Source organism: Pocillopora verrucosa, chromosome 7, assembly GCF_036669915.1.
Source record: "Pocillopora verrucosa isolate sample1 chromosome 7, ASM3666991v2, whole genome shotgun sequence".
Taxonomy (NCBI): domain Eukaryota; kingdom Metazoa; phylum Cnidaria; class Anthozoa; order Scleractinia; family Pocilloporidae; genus Pocillopora; species Pocillopora verrucosa.
Window position 1 is genome coordinate 15,728,297 of NC_089318.1, and position 16,238 is coordinate 15,744,534.

General features: G+C 38.9%; 2 protein-coding genes across 2 annotated transcripts; one reads left to right on the top strand and one right to left on the bottom strand.

Moving 5' to 3' along the window:
• Positions 1-736: 736 nt before the first annotated feature.
• On the top strand, positions 737-6,930 carry LOC131770869 (uncharacterized). Its single transcript, XM_059086597.2, has 7 exons — positions 737-874; positions 2,174-2,300; positions 2,600-2,878; positions 3,551-3,693; positions 4,023-4,140; positions 5,357-5,644; positions 6,059-6,930. The coding sequence occupies exons 1-7, from the start codon at positions 829-831 to the stop codon at positions 6,261-6,263; spliced, it is 1,206 nt and encodes a 401-aa protein (XP_058942580.2). The 5' UTR covers positions 737-828; the 3' UTR covers positions 6,264-6,930.
• Positions 6,931-6,933: 3 nt separating this feature from the next.
• Positions 6,934-14,629, bottom strand: LOC131770868 (uncharacterized). The gene is made up of 7 exons (XM_059086596.2): positions 14,491-14,629; positions 12,384-12,504; positions 11,451-11,708; positions 10,672-10,802; positions 9,819-9,936; positions 8,494-8,784; positions 6,934-7,742 (listed from the first exon to the last, which is right to left on the bottom strand). Exons 1-7 carry the CDS (start codon positions 14,531-14,533, stop codon positions 7,487-7,489), a joined length of 1,218 nt encoding a protein of 405 aa, XP_058942579.2. The 5' UTR covers positions 14,534-14,629; the 3' UTR covers positions 6,934-7,486.
• Between the last annotated feature and the right edge of the window lie 1,609 nt (positions 14,630-16,238).

The window sequence follows — 16,238 nt, forward strand, 5'->3', positions numbered from 1 at the left end:
TCATCTATTCCTATGTAGTCCCTTTCTTAATTTATAAGGATCGAAGGTTAGTCATGGGTGACCTGTGTTGATGAGCTCAGATATGACGTTATTAAGTTTGACAAACGATTGATCATTCACAATGCGGTAATGCCAGTTGAGTGCATCACTGTTTGGTTGCTATGTCCATTGATAAACAGGTCAAGAGTATCTAAAGCAAAATGTTTACTAAAACATTCTAGAACAGTCTTTCGAAAAACGTTGGTTCATTGTGGCACCTTTCCAACTCTTCATAAAATACACTAATACACCATGGTGTCAGTTAAAATTATTTCTGCTAGTCAGTCCTGGGAAACTATAGATAAACGACGTATGTGGAAGGACGGCGCTGATTGCGCTGGGAAATTGACGTAACAAGGAATGTCTACTGTTAGAAATCTGCCTCGACTTCAAACCCGTCCAACCGGAACACATATCCAAGCAGAAATGTGATCTAAAATTAGGTATTCCTGTTGATAAACCTGACTGAAAATCATTTAAGATACTTAGTTTCTGAGACCTCGTGCAAACTTTTACCCTGAATTTGCTTCCAATAATGGACATCTGACAGGGACAACTGAGAAACACGTAATCGTACAGCTTCTAGAACGACCCCTGCAGATATTATGGAAATTATTTGTGTTCCCTCTTTGAAATTAATGCTGTTATTTTCTAAACAATTATGCATACATTACTTATCACCAAATGACATTGTAAGCATATTTCAGAATATTTTTAATTACTTTCGAACGTGAGGGAGTTTAAGTTACTGAGTAGTTTCAAAATTTGTAGACCCAAATTTCCAAGAGGATGAATGACCCTTTCAAAGGAACTTCTTTCGTGTTTATAATGGCAGGTGGGTACATTATTTCACAGATATTTTGAGTAAGCTTCAAAGAAAGTCCCTAGCAAGCCAAGTGAAATACAAACTATGGCATAATGTAGTTATCTCACGTTAGAAAGTTTTTGTAATTACGAAGAAAGCTGTTTATCTTTATTATAATCGTGCCAAGTTGATAAAATTGGGGTCTACTTGCGGTTTTATCATCGGTCGAAGGAGTGCGTGGTAATTCGATTAAAGTCGCATTGATGAAAGTCTTTCGCTTTCAAGCGATTCTAAGAAAAAAACATTTCAGCCAATAGTTTTATATGATAACCCTATCTTGGAATCATGCTGCTACAGATAATGCCTGTGTTCGATTTAAAGCCAAAGAGATCACTCTGAAACACTGCTCGCGTGCTTGAAGCGTCAACATCTGCATACTGGGGCTACATGATCGATAAACACGCGAGTTGAAAAATCTAGATCGATCAATCACCTGCGCAAACATATCACTATATCCATATTTCTTCCAGGTCCTTTTTGGGATTGGATTAGAATGTTAGATTGAAATAAGAGTTGGGCAAATTCTCCGTCAAATGCTTCGCTTAAATCAAAAGTCATTCTGCGTATTGTTAACAAGACAAAAACGCCTTTACGACGTTTACCTGTTGCCAAATGGACCTGAAAGTGTTATCACTGAAAAAAAATTAGACCACTAACTTGAGTTAGTGCTCCAGCTACATAAAATTGCGAGTTCAGAACCATCCAGTGGCTTGCGTAATCATCCTTGTTCTATGATTTCCTTATGGTTTCCTTAAATTTATCTTAAAGAAATATATTTAAAAATTATCCACCGAAGGCTAAAATTGTTGAATAATTCCCAAAACAAGATCGTTGGATTATTTAACAATGTTTACTGAGCCTGTTGTTCGCTTGTTTGTTTTGTTTTTGTAGGTTTGTCTTTATCTAGCTCAAGGCGTCCAAAAGGAAAATTTTCAATAACACCTTTACCTTAACGAACTGATTTCACCCAGAGATGAAAAAAAGCTCCATAGTATCGTTCGGATCGTCCGAGCTGTCTGACACGTTCCAGAATAATTATAAGGGAAACCAAAATGAATGATTACTAACGACCTATTCGACTGCGGCGATCGTGACTCGATTAAATTTGAGTTAATTCCGATCGTCGCCGCTGTCAACAATCTTCTGGACAGAGTTTCTTTGTCATCATACCGATATCGTCTCGTTATTGTTTTCGGAGACAACGGGGACGATATGCCGCTGATCTTTGATTAATTGATTATAACTTACCTTATATTTTTTCACTTTTAGTTATACAGATTCAAACAGAAGGCGTGAACATCGGAAAATGTTCTTTAGGAAGTTTTACTAATGGAGGGCTAGCCTGTCAACGGGCAATGATGATAGAACTGAAGCAGAAGCCCTTTATGTCTTGCAGGTTAGATCCACTTTAATGCAAAAATTTTAATCAGGCACTGATTGTTTGCTCTTTTTTTGCGGTTTTGCCTCTACAGTTTTTACGTAACTGTCTCCATGTGCGACGAACTACGGATTTTTCTCTTTTTCCTCGTTTTTAAACCAGTGGTACAGTGAAGAAGTGTCTTCTCTAGCACATTTTCCCACTTGAATAATATTATTAGCCCTTCCTGAGTCAGCTTTAAAGAACGTGTGTGGCAAAGGTACCTATAGATCTCATTTGTTACGCTAAATGACGTATTTCATTATTTTGTTCCTTAGCCTTGGCCGCAGTGAACTGCAAATATGCCTTCGTAAACACGTGGATCGTTGCGTAAAAGACGACAGTGTTCTGAAAGACATGGCGGATCAAATCACCGATTTCATGCTCTTGTATGCGTACAATTGTGGGGACGAAGAAGTCAATACCGGTAATATTGGCCCATTCTTGTGGCTCATCACCAAATGCGCACCAGAACGTCTGAAGAAAGCTTACGAGTGCTGGAGAGAATTCCACTCTGTGTTTAGTCAATCAAGGAATAACGTTACTAATGCATGCAGGTAAGTAGGATTGTCACCGTAGACTGCAACTGAGTTTACCCCTACCACCTCAGCGAGATCGCCCCCCTTAGGGATAACAAGTTTGAGCACACCTAAACCAATTCACTACAATATCTTTAAAAGAAATAACGATTTCCATAGCGAAAGAATAAGGTTTGCCGTATTCATACGAAATGGAAGAGTCAGGGACGAACTGGCAAAGGTGGGAGGCGAACTCTCTTCACTTCATGCGGCGAACTTGCAAAGTTGGTAAGGGGCGAACTTGCAGTGGGGTGAAACCTCCATAAACCTCCGAAACCTTGGTCTCAGAGTCGATTCGTTTAACTCCGGACCTAGAGAACCTTCCGCGACCACGCCACCCAGCTGATCAAACCTAAATGATCAGAAATCAGCAAAGCAATGAGGAAGATTGAAGATATGTTTAGAATCTCCTCGCTTACTCATGCAGCCTATCATAGCAAGCAAGGGGATTCCCAACCTCAATGATTAAGGGGTGTGAGTCTAACCCCATACTAGTGAGAAGGTTTGCTAGCGCTTTCAAAACCTGATACATGATATGATAATATATATTATCGAAAAAGGATCTTCTCAAAAAAGTCGAACGTAACTGCAACAAACCACACTCACTACCAAGCTACCACCTACTATAACCTCAATGTCTAATCTTTGAAGACCCTACGCCAAAGCGAAAGAGGACTGCAATACGGTGGCTAGAGCAGCGTGTGAAGGACTCTGCGATTACTTGAAAATAGATGATTACAACCCCTTCTGTGCTCCCAATTTCAAAGACCCGGTTAGCGGCACCAACCAGTCAGGTAAGTCTGTTTTTATTAATAGAAGACATTGTCTTCATACCGACAAAGAATCGATATGCAACAACTCTTTCGAAATTCCCTCTATGAGGGAAATCAAAAGTTAATGGCCCCAAAAGATTCATTTAAGCCGATTTCATTGTGTGTTTCAATTTAAGTTCATTTGTACAGATTTCTCGCTCAATCTGCTTTCTCGGTCGTCCGTTTGCCTGTCCGACTCAATTGCTCACTCCATTTATGTAAACTCATGAGCAAAATGTAACTTTTCTCTTGATTGATTGATTCGTTAGTTTATACAACACTTTCCTTTTTTTCGCGATCTCATTTCGCAGCTTGCACGGATCTTCACGCTAAACTGGAATGCCCCATCTCGCTTATTTATGAAGAGGCCATGGAATGTGAAGATGAAGGAGCTGCTAAATTTGCCAATGAAGGTGATCACACCTGCAGGTGAGTTGGGCACTAACACAGTCCTTAATCCCTGGGAGGAGGGGGTTGTACTTCCAGGCTAATAAGGAAATGACCGGATTGACTATGATGGGTTTGCTATTTCAACAGAGGTCAGTAGAAATGGCGTCCTAAATTTTCAGGAATTTGGGGGTTAAAAATTCTGGTTAGTAACGATTGTATGATAGCGAAGATTCGCTGTTAAAAGTTGGAACCGTATAACCAAACGTGGCTCAAAAAACACGTTACATTTCTTATAAGCAGCGAATGCGGAAATCATTTACACGTAGAAAAGCTTCCTCAACTCCCAACATAAAACTAAAATGATTTCTCATTTCCATAATTTTTCCTTGCAAAGAAAATTAAATTCTTATTTAGGAGATGCCTTCAAATTAGTGAATTAAAAAACAGGATTCTACGAGGAAAATGAAACCACCATGATGATTAATAATGGTAATAGGACTGAGTGGAGTCCTATGAGCAGTTATTGTAATTAACAGAATCGGACGACCGCGGAGCGGGAGTCCGATTTTGTTAATCACCCACATCACAACAGACAGAATTGGACGACAAGAAGTCCTGTTACCGATTAATTTCCGAAAAAACAAATACACCTAGAACAAATATCTCCGGTGGAGTGTCTTGGGTCAATAATGTGTTGATTTAATAATTCTTCCATTTTGGAAATTCTCCAGTTTTTTTTTTTTTGTTTGTTTTTTTAAGTGGTTTTTGCTATGGTTATTGTGATCAATTCTGTGATTGGTGGATTTAGTTGAGTGGACTTAGTATAATTGGCTGCCTCAATTGTCCGATCATAGCCGACAGCAAGGTTATCAACATGAAGTATAAAAGGGTTAGAGAAGTGACTCATGAGCTATGAGGATTCTTACCAAGATGTTTCCTTTAACAATGACATGTAATTCTAAACATATTAAAGCGAAGTACCATAAAAACAGACAAAGTGTATTACCGTGTGGATTTACTGTATTACTCATAAATTATCGTAAATAACTCTGTGGCCTAGTCAATATAGTTATGGAAATATTTTGGAGACACACCCTGTTGGTTCTCGTGCGTGTAAAATGGTTAAAATTTATGTGAGTTTGAGGTGAAAGCAGCTGAGAGACGTTTGTGGTAAATGTCACGTTTACCTCGCTAGTGCAAATTAATCATAAACGTGTCTGTGTATGAGAAAAACGTAATGTCCCTTATTTTGCAGCAAAGAGAATGATAGGAACAGGAAATGCCTCGAAAATAGACTTGGCACTTGCAGGACAACAATGAAAAATATAGAGGACACACAGAAAGCCCTTCAAGCGACTTTGACTAATGAGCGCCTGTTTTGCAACAACGTGAGCCTGGACACGAGCGAGCTGCATCCTAGTGTGTTACCCCTTGTGGATTGTGATGACGAGTTCTTTAACGAGGCAGAAAATTGCGCTAGAACGTTTCGTAATACCTATCAAACTTCAACAACGGCGGACCGGCAAAGCGGAGTAACTTGCAGGTTCGTGCACTTCATCGGTAGTTACTTTTTCTCCTACTTTGATATTTTTCATGATTGTTAGATTAGAGTCATTGACTAAACAAATGCTTAAATAATGTTTCTATGTAAAAGATTTCGTCATCAAACCCCCGCTTTCTTAGTCATCCTTACTTAAATCTATCGAAGTTCGGTTTTAGCAGCATGTTACAAATGATCTCTAATGATCTAATGACCCCCCCCCCTTTCATAGGTATTAAATTTCTATGCTCCTTCCTCTCAACTCTGTTAAGGACGACTGATTCCCCTCCGTTTCCCCCCACCCAAAAAAAAACCTTTTGACCCTCCTTAAAGTCCTACAAACCCCCTTCCCTCCCCGCAGAGCGATAAATAATGACTGGTTTCTACTTATTGTACTTTTGTGTTGTCCTGTTGCAGCGTCTATATGAATGATTATCAGGAAGCCCGGGAATGTATCAACAATGCTCGAAAAATTCACTGCAATTTTCAACAGGAAGTTCTCGACACCACCGCCACCATAATTAATCCCTTCTGTTCTCATGGCAACACCAAACATTCAAGTGCATTGCTCCAGTTGGTTGCCAGCCTTGTGCCGCTCCTTCTCTTTCTTTCAGTAAAATAAATGCATTCCTCTGCCTCTCGTTTGATGAAACTCGACCAGCGGTTTGTGCCCACCCTAATGAACTTATATGAATAGAGATAATGCCATCGATAGGAAAACTTAAAGTGTAAATCTGCTTCGAGACCGCGCGAAACACAAGCCGAAAAAGATCAGACGCAAAATAACCTCGATAGAATTTACTATTAAACAAAAACGAAAGAAAAAAACATGATTTGGGGAAATTTTCTGCTTATTCTAGTGCACTCTCTTTGTTTGAATCTATAGTTCTAAGCCGTCCGTTAACCTATGGTCGAAACGTTCGACACATGATTGATCATTAAAATTCATTCATTTTTGCCTAACTGCTGCTAGGATGTTCGTTGACACCGTGAGAAAATGGAGTTCCTTTTGGGTGGAACATCTCCTTGTATGCCATTCGGGAAGTGCCTAAGCACCTACGAGTGTGTGTACGCGAATATCTGACATCTTACGGCTACCACAGCATACCCTAGGACCATACATTAAATACAGTTTGGCACTTTGTGGAAAGTCAGTCTAGTAGTACTCTGAGTGAAATTGTCTGATAAGTGGCACACATTAAATTGACTACAACAGTTTTGTTAAACGTATTTATTTAATTTCAATTAAATCCTTATAAGCAAAGAAGAATCCATACTGAACAGAAGAAAATCGTTATCAGCTGTAAGGGTCGCTTTTCTTCCTACTTTCGTCATTTGCTCCATCAAATGAATAAAATTTTCTTTTTCGCTTTGTTTTATCTTTCTTCAATTTCCCGTCTTCTTTATTTTCAATCAACTGTGTAGGGATAAAATATCTGCAAAAACAACAGCGACTTCGCATAGTCAAGAACACATAATTAGGAACTCCTAAAGCTATCAGCAACTATAGACTATATAAACACCTTCAAAATTTCAATATAGACACCAAAAGATCTGGCAGGCGACTATGTTTCCGCGGGCATAAAATCTGATTGTCTTTAATCTCCGCCCCTCCCCGCCCTCGCCTCCTCTGACCTACCCTCCCAGGGGGGAACGATACTGAACAAAGGAAAATAACACAAGGTCTTCGAAAAGTTTTGCGAACAATAAAATATTAATTCAAGTTAGACTTACAGGCCGCACTAAAAAGGTGAACAACAAATGAAAAGACGTCGATCAGAAAAACGACTGTGGTAAATATGCAAGTTGGAGAAAAATTCCTAACGGCATAATACGTTACAGAAATCAATACTGTACAGAAAACAAAATGGAGTTGATGGCATCCAATAACATCAGTACTTGAAAAACAAAGGCAGATAACGTTAAAGCAAAGCTTGCTGACGTAGAAGATGCAGTATTGTTACGGCCCTCTCCACCAGTGCTGGTTCCATCCACGCAAAACGATGAGTAGGATCTTTGAATCATACCAACAACGCTTTCATCAAACTTACAAAAGGATTTTTGCACACCATTGGAACAACTTAAAGCTGTGCGGAACTTGCTGAAGAAAACGGACAAAAGGAAGAAAAAATGTTTTTATTGGTTAATTAGTAATTGAAACGAATTTAAGAGAGTCTAAATGGAGTGATGGCTAACGGTTAAAAATTTTGGCCGTTTTACGCCTAACGATTAACCCAAAATGACACAAAATGACACATTCTAGAAATGAAAACATTTTTACGGTTCTCTTTTGTTATGACTAACGGTTAAAATTTGTCAATTCTTACGCCTAATCGCTAATTTTTTTGCCCTTTAAGGCTAGTTAACTCTTTTTTGCTATTGGCAAGAAGGCTACAGCGGTTGCAATAATTTGCACACTGCAACAACAAACAAAGAGACAGATACAATTGCGATAAAATAAACAACAACAACAACAACAACGATAGCGAAATCATGCAACATAATCAAAGAATAAGATAGTATTAAAAGTTCTAGCCAAGCCTCGGTGGAACATCACTTAGAGTAAAAAAGTAGACTTCTTGACCACTATTGTATGTATAAAACTAAGTTAGAATGATTGCAGCGTTTACAAACACTGTAACACTCCATATTGTCAGCTTATTCCCCTCGCGATCCATGGCTTAAATTTCCAAGCACCAGTCTTTTACCAAACAATTGTTAAAACTCTGACTTGATTAAGGGGCTCTACTCCTCGCATAGCCAGTTTCCCCCCTACGCCCCCCCCCCCTTCCCTATCTCCAAATCTCCCCTCCCATCCTCTTAGGCTTACTCTCTAGCTCACAACTGTTTACCTGCAAAATTCCCCACCGATACCGTTTTGTGCATTGAACTCCATCCTTACAGATTCGGCGCATTTCTCCATCTCTGGAAAAAAGTTTGCTTTACAAGGGATCATGGGACGAGCTTTGAAATCAAGATCGATTGTGCGTAGGTTCACTGCATCACAAAAGAATCTTGGACCACGAAGCACCGCCATTACAGCTTTCCTTATGTCAGCCACGACTCGCCGATTAATAGAGTCGTCTTTACACCTCTGAGATAACTGCTCATCCAAGCAACTTTTCAGTGTGGTGAGCGCAGGTCTATTGCGAACAAGATGTAGATCAAATATCGTTAGGGAACTGATTTAATTCATCGCCGAGGACAGAGGATTTGGGGTGATTACTTCACGAGGAACGGGGTGGGGACCAGTTGTCACCAAAAGAGTATAAGGGGGGAGGGGGGGGGGACTAAAGAGAGTTGACTGCCACTTAACTGCTTTTGAAGGGGCCGGGGATTAGGTAAATTTTATCGTGACAAAAACAAACTCCTGCCACCCCTACCCCACACCCCCGGCGATAAATAATGACAAAAACCCCATTCTCCCACAAATCTCACAATCAGTGTATTTTTTCAACTACGTCAGCTTTGATTTCAACTCGTGACCATACGCTTCAACAGAAAAAAATCCAAATGGAAATAACATTTGTACAAATAATGTAGGAAATTTACAAGGAATTCTATCAAAGTGAAATGTCAACGTAACCCTCTCGTTTTATTGGCTAAAAAAAGGACAAGTTTAAAGTAATGTACCCAGTGTTACTCGATGGTTCTCGTTGAAATTTGAAATCTGAGTTTTCCCAATTTTTTTTTTTATATTCATCATGTAAATGTATAGAAACTGTCAATCTGCTTTTTTTTTTCTAAAATGATGCACTGGAAGCTGTACACGAACGAAAATTATATACAAAAAAAATGGTTTTTCTATTAGCGTAAATGATAGATACCTTAAGATACCTAGTGTTCTGATTGGTTCACTCAGTGCTAGCTATCTATATCTACTTATATACCTTTTCGCCTAGTAGAGAAAATACTCCTAGATTTATATTTCAACTGGAGGCTAACGCGTCCTTAGACATATAGGAAAAGAAGTATCACAAATAGTTGTCAAAGATATCCTGATACAGAATAGCAAATGACAAACAGTATGGTTTGACATTATTTAATGTACCGTTCGTATAATTGAAATTTAATTCAAGTATTATTCCAAATCATCGCTCCTATACTTTAAATTCCATCTCAAACACAAGTATGATGGGCAAAGCCTAAAGCAAAATAAGAACTATTATGAACATACCCGCAATCAGTTTTGTCGTTTTCCATAAAGCTCTTCAAAAAAATTCTCTCGCAGTCTAACGCTGTTTTGTATACTGAGGAGGAGGAACACGGAAGGGGCTTCGCTAAATCCTGACATCCTATCAAAAAATTTAACAATAATACTGATTGTAAACTGAAATCAGGCCTATTTCTTTCAAATAAGAGACATTGTTAACGGCCGCCAGATCGAACGACAGACAGACAGTTGACAGAGACCGACAGACAGTGAAACAGTTAGTTCGACTATGACAGGCAGACAGACAAAGAAACAAACAGAGAGATAGACAGACAGAAACCGACGGAGGGTCAAACAGAAAGATAGACTATGACAGGTAGACAGACAAAGAAACAGACAGAGACCAACAGACAACCAAACAAATGAATAAAGGGGTAAGTTTCTAAAGAAACTGTGGTGCTGCGTCGGTGGGAGAGTATAGCAGGTAAATTAGTGTAAACAACTGGGTTGAAAACGTAAATTAGCCACCGTAAAGGGTAAAAAAGCTGACGTTTCGAGCGTTAGCCCTTCGTCAGAGCGATTGTCGCTCTGACGAAGGGCTAACGCTCGAAACGTCAGCTTTTTTACCCTTTACGGTGGCTAATTTACGTTTTCAACCCAGTTGTTTACACTAAATTACCTGCGAGACAACCAAACAGACAGATTATGAAAGACAGGCAGACAGAAAAAAAGTCAACAAGAGACCGGCAGAAAGTTAAACAGACAGACAGGCTATGACAGGCAGACAGACAGACAGACAGACAGAAAAACAATCAGACAGAGGGATAGAGAGATAGACAGACAGAAGACATGATTAGAAAAAAAAAAAAGTCAGTACCATTCGTGACCATTAGTGGATCGCTTTTGTTTGCGCAAAACGGATTGTAATGATCTCTCACAACCGAGCTGCATATCTCACAATTTGCCATAACTTTTTCATTTATACAATGCTTTGCCAAAGCATATTCCCTGAAAACAGATTAGAACAAATATCACTGTACCATTAATTAGTATACTTTTAGACCAATAGAGATTTAAAGTTGTACATCATCTAGTTCATGAAATAAAGTAAGATAGTTATTGACAATAATCTCCTATTATCAATCCCCCTGCATAATAACCAAAGCTGATAGAAACCTTCACAAACTGTTGACTTTCTTTTTCGAATGCTTGCTTTATCTAAGATTGTTAACAAAAAAAAGGTTTCTTTCTACAAATGCCATATTAAGAGGGGCAAATGGAGGACTAAAACGTTACTTAAGAGAAATACCGAGTAAAGATGGCTCAGATGAAACGAATAATAAACCAAAAGAAAAAAAAATGCAAAACAAAAACGTAGTATTTCAGTGATCTTGAATTAGAATGAGCCTTCTAAAAGTAAGTCACAAGTGTTTTATCGTAAAAATAGGTTGCAGGTTTGGATCTCAAAAAAATGCATGTAAATACACTTCCTTTTCTAAATTATTTCTCCTTCTTCCCTCACTTCTTTGGGGGGGGGGGGGGGTATTTGAAAAACTACACAGCATAGGAATCAAGGTTTGCCGATCTGAGTGATATGGAAACACAACGCGAAAAAAAAAAATACAATGGCACCAACGCAATCATCCCAAATCTCACCTGCACAAAGATGGGTCAGACCGATTGGAATTTAACTTATCTCGGAAATACTCCCAGCAAAAGTCGGTGTCCATAAATGCTTCATCCTTGCATTTGATCGTTTCAAGAATAAATTTATTGGCGTTAGAGGGTTGGTAAGTGAGGTCGCCACAATGGTATAATTGATGAAGAAGTAGTGACGTCACTTGGACAACAAATGAACTCATGCAAGTTGCAACGTGGGTCTTCAGACAGGATTTTTCCCTCTCGTATTCGTAACTGCAAAATAGAAAAGAGCCAATTGTCATAATTCATGTGAGAAGGATTGTATCACATCCCACTATTTACTCACCAAGAAATGGGTTACTTATCCCAGGGGGGGGGTAGTGGGTCGGAGGATTTTGGTTGTGTCAAAACAAAATTTAACTGATTCCCCCAAAAGGCTCTGTAGCATTCAAGTGACCCCCCTCATGGGTGGTCAATTTTTTTATGGCCCCACCTTTATACTCTATTAGCAACGAGTGATTCGAAAAATTTTGTCTACAGTGTTAAAAGTCAACTAAAATGGCCACTTCTCCTTCTCCATTTATTTGATGCGAATTTGAAGTCTCATTTCATCGATAGCGGGAATAAAATAGCAATATGTTACTTGTTCGGAGATCACTTGTGACAACTGTCTTATTTATAATCCGATTTCATCGCCTCAGTCGGAAGCCATTCTTGTTCATTATTGTTTTTTTCTTTGGTTTTTTCTTTGACTTTCTATCTCCATACTTAACCAAGATTTAACAGAACAGAACGGAACGGAACGGAACGGAACGGAACAGAACAGAACAGAACAGAAAAAAGCAAAGCAAAGCAAGCAAAGAAAAACAAGCAAAGCAAAACAAAAAACAAAACAAAGCAAAACAAAAAATTTCTTGAAGTAGCTACCCTAAGAGCGTGCATACCTACCTGCAGTTGGTGTTCGGGTTTGTCATCAGATTCTTGATCATTTCTCTCTGGCACTGCTGTCCATTAGAGATGAAGTATGTCGTGTTACATACTACTACTTTGCAGCTGACCAATGACAGACCTGTGTAAACGCAATAACAATTTCACAGTCATCTCGCTGGGAAGATAATACAGATCACTATTCCTTATGGGAAAGGCGGAGGCTTTATGTATTACCACAGGCACACCATACTGTGTGTTCGTGATTAACAATTGTTGACATGAGACGAACAAGATATCCAAGAGTTTAGAAGAAAGCTCTCAAAATGGCCGGCCAAAAGTAATTTCGTAAAAAGACGCTTCAAACGGCCCATGAAGGCGTAAAAATACCACAAATAAGTTTATTAACATTGTATTTAACTTTATTGGAATAATCAGACCGAGAAGTAACTTAAATATGTTATATCCATAACCCTCATAAATTTTATTCGTTTCATGTCAACAATTGTTTACCAGGAACACATAGTGTTGTCTGCCTGTGGTATTTCGTGCTGGATAAAAGAGGGAGTGACCCTGGCATAAACTTTAAGCGTATTTATAAGGGACTTTGAGGGAACCCCGGCAACGACTGCAACGAGGACTTGGCAAAACTAAAGATCTTATGGGCAGAAAACAGCTCGGTAGGCGCGTTTTAAAGCCATCTAAAATTCTTAGCCTTCCTCTGCAAAACCACAACGTGAATTGTAACCAAAGTTTGCGCGGTCTGAGAGCGGAAAGCCCGACTTCTGCGGCGCGCAGGAAAATACGGTGAAAACATTCAGTCATTTGCGAAATTCTAACTGAAAATAATTAATTAGTTTCAACGGAATGCCTAAGGTCTCTACTTTAGGTGGTGTTTCTGGGCAAAAGCACTTAACCCTTACAGTAAGTGCCTCTCTCTCCATTCAGGAGAGGGTGAACAACCAGAACAACCCGGGGAATTTTCTAAGACGCTGCAAAGTTTCCAGAATGAGCAGAAATATGCTTAGTCATTTCAGAAAAGGGAAAAGATCCGGTGCCGGTAATGAGCTTCCGCGCCTACAGTAAGACTACTGACCGCAAAGACGAATTCGCGGTGCTGACAGGGATTGCTGTACTCTTGATATTTTCTAACTTTCTGGTGACTGAATTTTTTCAAAGTTTACTTCTACTCACGTGCTGGGTTGTTGTAATATGCTCCAATAAAATTCATCAATTACATTCATCAAATTGCTCACCCTTCGGTGTGAACAAAGAATCGATATCACACTTTCTCTTTTTAGAGCAGTTAACGATGGTCACTTGTATGGTTTCTTACAGGAATACCAATCATATCTGTCGCTTCGTACAAGTAAAAGGAAAAAGAAAATCAAAACATAATAAACAGCGCTAGCTAGACCATAATGACAGCATCATGTGACTGACGCGCGTCTGCTAAATTTTTCCGTGTTCATTTCAAGAGCGACCAATCCATTTTGTTTCCTCCAGCTACCTAATTTGACCTTTAATAGACTGCCTTCCCAGTTAACCACTCAATCAAAAGTAATCCTCGTTTCAAATGAACAAATGGAGGTCCTTCAATGGTTACCTCGCGATTCTTTCGCTTTTGTAAACACGGTTTCAGCGAAGTGTCATATAGTTAATTAATTTGAATATCTACTTACGTGAGTTGAATATTCGAGCAGAGAATGTCAACTAGTCGAACTAAATTCGAACGGAACTGTAAGCTCGCTACGAGGGATATATATTGTCTTGATGGAGATTAAATTCAATAGCTTATTCAGCGCCCCTTTGTTCGTTCTGTTCAGTCAAGTGGTGTATTGAATACAATTTGAAAAATAAACTTCTCGGCCCATCCTCTGGAGCATTTTCTTTCCCTTGGTAACAAATCGTAACCAAAAACTACCCCTTCCGTTTCATAGTTTATCTTTCAGTAATTCAAACTAAAGGGAAGACAGCCTACTGCATTCCGACCAAGGAAATGGGTTAATTAAAAACCACTGAAGCATTTTGGATTGCTAATCATGAACCACTAGTTTGTGGAGGCTTACTCAATCATTCACGATACCGCTGTGAAATCATTTTAAATTTGACAGATTTGGAGCCTCACCTGTACTCAATAAAAGAAAAAGAAACGCAGCTGACTCCGACATGTTCTTTCAAAATTATTCGTCTGAAAAGATGAGTTCGCAAAACCTTCACGGTATCTTCAGAGTTTTAACAGATGGACGCCACTTCTGTAACAATTTAGCGTGACATTAGGCGTGACCGATAAAAAAAATACGTCAACAGTATCCGATTACGTAGGAATTGCGAATACATCAGAATGAGATGAAAAGGATGCGAGGGTTCCGGTCTTTCACAATAATCTACGTTCAAGCGAAGAAAGCGGTTTTTTTTCTTGTTTTAAAATCAATATTATCACCATTATTATTATCATTCTCGTTGCTGTTGTTATGAGGGGGTTATCGTTCTCATTTTTAACCAGTGCTCTGGGTGGCAAGATGTTGCCCTACGAGCCCAGATGACTCTTGCAAAGACTAGAGGCATTTAATTTTTTTTCTTCTACCAAGTTCATTCGAAATCTTGAAGGAGATAATACGATTAAAGGCGAGCGAGAGGGGACGAGACAGGGTCAGAGGAAATATGCAATTTCGACTTTCTTAAACTGACTTAGCTCTACCTAACAACGAACGAACGACGAAAAATCAACGCGGCAGAAAAAACTTTGCCATTAAAGATAGATTAAGTAAATTCATTTTGACTTAAGTAAGTACTGACAGAGCGCCTATGAGTAAACTAGTTTCAAATCAACTGGAACATTACTTTCTCAAACGCATTTAGGCACGTATCCACGTGAAAGGGAAAACTATTTTTACCTATTACAAAATCCCACCTTTCTATTTTAATTTCTGATCAAAAAGAATGCAAGGTTCATTGCATGACATCTCAAATAACAGAGGACACGCAAACATCTGCCGCACCTAGAAATCGCGACGTAAGGGGTAATTCAATTAGGTTTTACAGTGATTCTATGCTCAGATTCCTGGTTTCATTTGTAAGTTCATCATTGAAGTCAAATTTTTTTTTTTATTAGTACGTACCTTTCACCTATGACCGCATGCACTGGGCAAACAACAAAAAGCTCTCACCAAACAGCGAAGGTTCTTTTGAAAGCGCTAGCGAAAAGTAATTCATCCAAACTTGTTGTGACCTTCTTTAAGATTGTTGTAAGGCGTTCACAAGACAAAAAATTGGCTCATTTGCTTTACTTTGTCTGCGAACATATCTTTCAATAATTTATCAATTGCGTGGACAAAAAAACACAATTGCTTTGAAAAATGATGGATTGACACCTAATAAAGGTTTTTCTTGGCCAAAATCTGAGGTGCTGTGAATCGACGAGGAGATAAGAGAGAGGAAAGTTTGATCATTCAAATTCATTAGAATTGTAGGTTGCTTACAAGTATAAGAGCAGTTTCGGATCTTGACTAGGGGTAAGTCTGGACACGTGCTTGACGCACACATCACGCGAGAAACTCCGTAAACAGACGAACAGACATAAAAACAGTAAATATTGAAAAGAAAAAGAAGCTTTTCTGTTTTTTCCTTTCTCTCCACGTATACTGTCAATGTCTGTTTGTCTGCAAGCATTATTTATTTATTTATTTATTTTATTCAACTGTTTGACTCTAGCTTTTCACGGCAACATATCCTTCCTCTTGAAGACCAGTTCCGTGTACCACATATTCTCTCCATGGATATGGGTGGATCTCAGCGCCTAGGGAAGGCTGTTTATAAAGTGAATTAAATCTTAACAATCTTATTCCCACTCGTTTGCGTAGTATAGATTAATTA

Excerpts from the sequence above, each read along its gene's own strand:
- LOC131770869 (XM_059086597.2), top strand. The coding sequence starts at position 829 with ATGAATGACCCTTTCAAAGGAACTTCTTTCGTGTTTATAATGGCAG. Across the intron at positions 4,141-5,356 it reads GAAGGTGATCACACCTGCAG|CAAAGAGAATGATAGGAACA; the intron begins GTGAGTTGGGCA and ends CTTATTTTGCAG. Across the intron at positions 5,645-6,058 it reads CAAAGCGGAGTAACTTGCAG|CGTCTATATGAATGATTATC; the intron begins GTTCGTGCACTT and ends GTCCTGTTGCAG.
- LOC131770868 (XM_059086596.2), bottom strand. The coding sequence starts at position 14,533 with ATGTCGGAGTCAGCTGCGTTTCTTTTTCTTTTATTGAGTACAG. Across the intron at positions 8,785-9,818 it reads AACGACAAAACTGATTGCGG|ACCTGCGCTCACCACACTGA; the intron begins GTATGTTCATAA and ends TGTTCGCAATAG. Across the intron at positions 7,743-8,493 it reads ATCGGTGGGGAATTTTGCAG|CAAGTTCCGCACAGCTTTAA; the intron begins GTAAACAGTTGT and ends CGTTTTCTTCAG.